Raw genomic sequence first — 6,000 nt, 5'->3', positions numbered from 1 at the left:
CTGTGGGCGAGGACTGGCCTGCCACCCAAGGCCTGTGAAAGTGAGGGATCATTGTCCAGGATGTGTTGTAGATCCCTGATGATGCGTTGGAGGGGTTTTAGCTGGGGACTGTATGTGATGGCCAGTGGAGTCCTGTTGTTTTTCTTTCTTGGGTTTGTCTTGCAGTAGGAGACTTTTTTACAGATCCAGACTAACACGGCTACCCCTCTGAAATTTGTGGAAACAAACCCATTTCCTGTGGAAGGGGTCCAGGATGGAATTTCCGGGGAGAGAGAATATCCAATATTCAGGTGGTTAGGACACCCACCTGAAATTTGGGAGACCTGGATTCAAGTCTCTTACCTCAATCAGGCAGAGCAGAGAGTTGAACCTGGGTATCCTACCTCCCATATGATGTGGGCTCTTTGCTAGTCTGCACTCACTCATGCACTCGCTCTCTGGTTTCCTGATTGAAAAGTTTTGGGTTCATCCCAATGTGGAATGGGAAAACTTTAGCAATCTCATAGTTTTGAAGTATGGGAAACATACCTGCAGCTATACCTGTGGCCTTTGTTATGGAGGTCAGACTAGATGATTGCAGTGGTCCCTTCTGGCCTTATAATCTATGATTCTATTAATGTTTACAATATGTTGTCAGATTTTATAACTGTACAGAGTAAGTAACACCTCTACGTAGTCTGTTTATACTTTGCCAGCTGGAAGGGTTTAGTATTATTGCATACATTTGTTTCATGGATTCCCATCTTGGTTAATTCAGATTCTATTAAACTAAAAATGTTTTTGCTTGTAAAAACATGGAAAGCAGAAGTGTTCAGTAATCTGTTATATTAAGACTTGGAATTGTGCATTTGTAAGCATGTAATCAATTTTCTTTGTTTCTAGCCCTTATGGTTAAAAAGGGAACCTTAAAAGCACAAATTTAAACATGAACTGGTGCTGTTATCTTGGCTGTACGCATACAGCCTGAAACACTAACTTTTAAGAACTGAAGTATGTTTAACTTCCATTACATTTTGAAACCTAAACCCGATTTAAACATCTATATTGTGAACGGTTTCACTGTTGATCATTTTAGCAAAAAAAGCAAATGTGCTAACCACCCCGCATGCTTTCCTGGGTGTTAGAAGTCCCAACTGTCCCTTTTCCAGCTACCAAAACCTCCTACTTTGCTATGACAACTTTTAAGCAGTGCCAGTAGAAAAATATGTGGCCCATTGAAAATTCAAAATTATGGCCAATGCAGAGTAAATGGAATATAGTATCATACCAACAAAAAGGATACTGTGCTTCTTATAATATTCTTCATATTACTTAATTTTTAAATTTGCCAGAAACTGCTGCAGAATTTATTGTCCACTTTTAGTCACTATAGTGCTGCAGAAGTCAGGGAGCCTTGCAACAGAGTTTGGATCCTCCATGGCAAAGTGAAATTAGAGTCTTATTTATAAACTGTGAATTTAAGATTTTATCAGGAGTTATGCTATCATATACACTTGTTAATTAACCACCTTTCATGTGGTAATTCACAGTTGCATTGATGCCCATTTAAAATAATGTGTCTTGCAGCAGCATTGAATGTTAGCATTCTGGAGCTGCAATAAGTCTTATGCTTGAACTGGAAAATTCTGCTGTGAATTAGTCATTACAGGTGGTGAATGGTAACTTTTTTTAAATGGCATTCATTCCAACTCTTCAGATGGTAATAGTAAGACTCACTGTGGTGAAACATGGTTGCTTATTCGTTTTTTAATGCAATTGCTACCAGGGAGCCTTGCCAGTATATCTCCAACAGAATTTTTTTTAGTCTATTTCTGTTGTTTTGAAGAAACAGTATAAGTTGGACAACAGGCTAGATTTAGCCCTGGTGGGGTCTTATACCAAAATTTCTAATGTGCTACACATCAATATCGATTCTTCATTAAACTTAAAATACCATGTTTGCATTCACATTACATTTAATTAATATATTTACTAAATTTTAATGTATACTTTTTTATATTAGATTCTTCGGGAAAGAGATATGCTGTTGCATGTACTCAGGAAGGAGAGGAGAAAAAACAAGCCTCTGGCACATCTGGTACTAGAGGAACGAGAAAGAAGACTGCAAATACTACTCCTAGAAGATCTGCACGGAACAGAAAAACTGAGACTATGAGTCAATCTCGCAGCTCTCCAAGATCAAGTAATTCTGGATGTGATGCCCCTAATGACAATAACTCAACTATAAATGTTTCTTCTGCAGATTCAGAAAAACCAGTTTCAAAACGAAAGTCTAAAAGAGGAGTTAAACAGCAGGTACCTTTGGTTAAAAAGAAACTTAGAAGTTCTCTGCGTTCTGAAAAATCATCGAGTGATTCTGTGGAAGATGACCAAGCTGCTGAGTCTGATACACCTCCAGTATTAGATAAAGACCACCTGTCAGATATTGAAAGTAGTAACTCTTGTCTTATGCATAAAAATAATGCAGAAACAGAGTCTGCTAATGGCTTGGAAAGCTGCAGTGAACATGTAGAGAGTGAGGATCTTACCAGAGACCCTGACAAAGAACAGGATACCCTAGCAAATTCAGATTCAGGTTCTTATATCCAAGACTCTCCTGTGTTAGCCTTACAGGCTCAGAAATGTGAAATAAAAGATGTTAATAAAAATGTTACAGATTTTGAAAATAAAGATGTTTGTGAAAATATTCTTGAACAAATAGAACTGTCAGTGGATAATCACAGAGATCAATTACTTGAGGATTCAATAACACCTACAAAAGTAGATCAGACATTAGATGAATTGCCTGAGTATCCAGAATCTGTGTCAAAAGTAGGTGAGCCTTTAAATAGCCCCAGAAATGAATTGACTGAGCATCCAGAATCCATAGAAATTGATGATTCTGAAGACAAAGAACAGGCAGCAAATTGTAACACTTCAAATATTGCGAACATAAAAACTGTTCGAGATACTGAAACAGCTGTATTAATAAATAATATTTCTCTAGACATTAACAAATTGGACCAGTCTTTAGAAGAGGAGCCCATACCTGTATGTGAAGAGGCCAGAACTACGGAGTTACTCAAAGTGAATGTTGAACAATCTAATAAACACTTTAATGAGGATAACAATGAAATGATACCAATGGAATGTGACTCATTTTGCAGTGACCAGGCTGAATCTCAAATTGAACAGCCTTCACCAGTTGATAGTATAAAACAAGAGGAGGCAAACTCATTGCAGCAAGATTCTGAAAACTGTGTATCACACTCAGGTCTTTCTGACAAAAAAGATGAAGCTTCTTCTCAAGAAACAGACTGCTCAACAGAATTTAAAAAAGATAAAAAGACTCGAACTAGAAGGTCTAGGTTTCACTCTCCATCAACAACTTGGTCTCCTTCTAGGAGAGAGGGTGGGAAATCTCAGTCACCATCTCCCAAAAGAGAGACTGTCAGGGAGGGCAGGAGGTCTCAGTCACCTGATAGGGAAACTGCCAGGGAGGGCAGGCAATCTCCTTCTCGGTCTCCAAAAAGAGAGACTGTTAGAGGGAGCAGGAAAACGCCATCTCGGTCTCCTAAAAAGGAGACTGACAGGGAAGGCAGGAGATCTCCTTCTCGGTTAAGAGTTAAAGATTCCTCTCCAAGGCAAAAATCTAGGTCTCAAAGTAAAGACAGGGATAGTGATAGAGATGGACAAAGGAGAGATCATGACAGAGAGAGAAGAAATAGGAGATGGTCAAGATCCCGGTCACGATCTAGATCAAGATCCAGATCAAGAACAAGAAGTAAGGGTCCTTCATTCATTAGGAATGAGAGAGATGGTCACTCTCCTCGGTGGAAAGAGAGATGGACAAATGACAGCTGGAGAAGTCCCAGAGGAAATGACAGATACAAAAGAAGTGAACAAGAGAAACAGAATGAAAATATACAAAAAGAAAAAGACAATACAGAGAAAAGTACTGATGAGCAATATTCTTCTGAAAAGCATAAGAATGATTGTCCAGACTGGGTAATGGAAAGGATAAATTCTGTTCCCGAAACTAGGAGCAGAGAGAGAGACAAATTTAAAGATCCACAATGGGAAGAAAATAGACACGATAATTCAGGATATTCTTGGAATAAAAACTTTGGTTCAGGTTGGATTTCAGATCGCAGCAGAGGTGGCCGTAACAGAGGTGGCCGTGGTAGAGGTGGTTTCATGTATGGAGACCAGAATGAAAACCAATGGCAAAATAGAAAACCCCTCTCAGGAAATTCAAATAGTTCTGGGAATGAGACTGCAAGGTTCCCAGAACATCAACCATACAGGCGTAAGAGTGAACAAGATTTTTCTTTTGATACGCCTGCTGATAGGTCTGGGTGGACATCTGCATCTAGCTGGGCTGTAAGAAAGACTTTACCTGCAGATGTACAGAACTATTATTCAAGAAGAGGGAGGAATTCCTCAAGTCCGCAGTCTGGATGGATGAGGCAAGAAGATGAGACATCTGAGCAAGGTATTCATTTTTCTCTGATTTTCATAGTATTTAAATGGAGAAAATTTCCTTTTTTTCCTGTTTTTTTTTTTTTTTTCTTCAAAGAATACTACAAATCTTATGTGAATTTGACACTATCGCTTTTTACTGTTTTATGCAGGAAAGGCTAACTAGCAGTTGCACAGCAAACAAAATTGAAAAAGCTTACTTAAGAAGGGAGGCCTTTTTCTTTTTCTCCACCCCGCTCTGCACGCTACAAACACTCTTGGGCTGGATGTTCAGTAAGTTAAGAACTGGCCTTTGAGTCTTTGGGACTACGGTGCAACCAACCAAATATGTTCCTTAAGAAAAAGAAAAAAAATCCATGTATGTTTTGCTTATTTTAGAAAGTTTACACACACCGTGGTATCGTTGGTACAGCGTGAACAGGAGAGAAATGTAATGAACTTCTTACTACCTTTTTTAAAAGTGTGATTTCTTCAAGGAAGACTTAATAGTTAACAGTGAAAATATATACAAGTTACAGATTTGATCATGTGTTAACTTGATAGCTCTAACCATAATGTAGCAGTCAGCATTTTTAGAGTGAAACTGGCTTTCATGTTATAAAGTATTTATAAATCCAAAAATGTCTTATGGTCTTACTAATTAGCAGATGGCTTTTCACTGACCTAGAGGGAGGAAAAATTCTTTATTACCCCTGTCTTGGTCCTTTAGTTTTTGGCCTCACAATTATCGCTATGCAGGGACTGTTGCAGTAAACATAGGGTTATTATTGATTACAAGAGTAAACAGCAAAAGAAGCCCTCATTTGTACAGAAGAGAATTTTTTCAGATATACACAACTTCAGTAATATCATAGGGAATTCAGAGAACTAGGAGTAGATGAAACGTTTTATATAAGTGTTACTCTTCCATAGTTGTTACAGTGAACATCCCCACCCAGTGGGACTTTAATATCATTTTGAGTGTTTCCTGTTAAGTTAATAAAAATATTCTGGGCTGAATAAACTTTGAAGTAGAAGGCTGAGGACTTACTAGCTCAGGATGTGGTTAATTTTGAATTAGTGGAAAGTTCCCTCAAGTTATTAATACTCTGAAATTGTTATGAAATGTGAATTAAAAAATTAAAACTACAGAACATAAATGGGATGTTACATAAAACTTACAAAAAAAAAAATCCTACCTTTGCTCTCGTTCCGATTTCTTCGCCTATTTTTTTCTTTCTCCATTTCTATTCCTAATCCTTACTTCCTACATGTCCATAAAATCCTCTTCAGAATAACCCAATGTATTTTTGTTGTTGAAAACTGAATTTGGAGGGAGAGGATTAAATTCTTCCATTATAAATTCAGTAAGACAGAGCCATGTTGGCCTATAGAAAAGGAGGCACATGTGGAGAGGGTGAGGTATAAGAGGAAAGGTCAAACCTTGATCTTGAATTCAGTGACACAGTTCCCACTTATTTCAATCACATACAAAGAAAGAAAGTGAGCCAATGGATTTTTAAACAGTTCAGCAGTTTCAGTCCCAGCTTCTTAGCTTTG

The 6,000-nt window shown here is 37.9% G+C and overlaps 1 protein-coding gene across 7 annotated transcripts in view; it reads left to right on the top strand.

Moving 5' to 3' along the window:
• The window catches only part of SCAF11 (SR-related CTD associated factor 11), a 69,955-nt gene that overhangs the window by 56,052 nt on the left and 7,903 nt on the right, over positions 1–6,000 (top strand). For all 7 annotated transcript variants that reach the window (XM_075065985.1, XM_075065983.1, XM_075065979.1 and 4 more), the window contains one exon: positions 2,003–4,474. In XM_075065985.1, coding sequence (XP_074922086.1) covers positions 2,003–4,474 — 2,472 coding nt within the window. The remainder of the gene's footprint in view (positions 1–2,002; positions 4,475–6,000) is intronic.

The sequence above is a fragment of the Chelonoidis abingdonii genome, chromosome 1, assembly GCF_003597395.2.
Source record: "Chelonoidis abingdonii isolate Lonesome George chromosome 1, CheloAbing_2.0, whole genome shotgun sequence".
Lineage (NCBI taxonomy): Eukaryota > Metazoa > Chordata > Testudines > Testudinidae > Chelonoidis > Chelonoidis abingdonii.
This window is presented reverse-complemented; position numbering and strand designations above follow the sequence as displayed.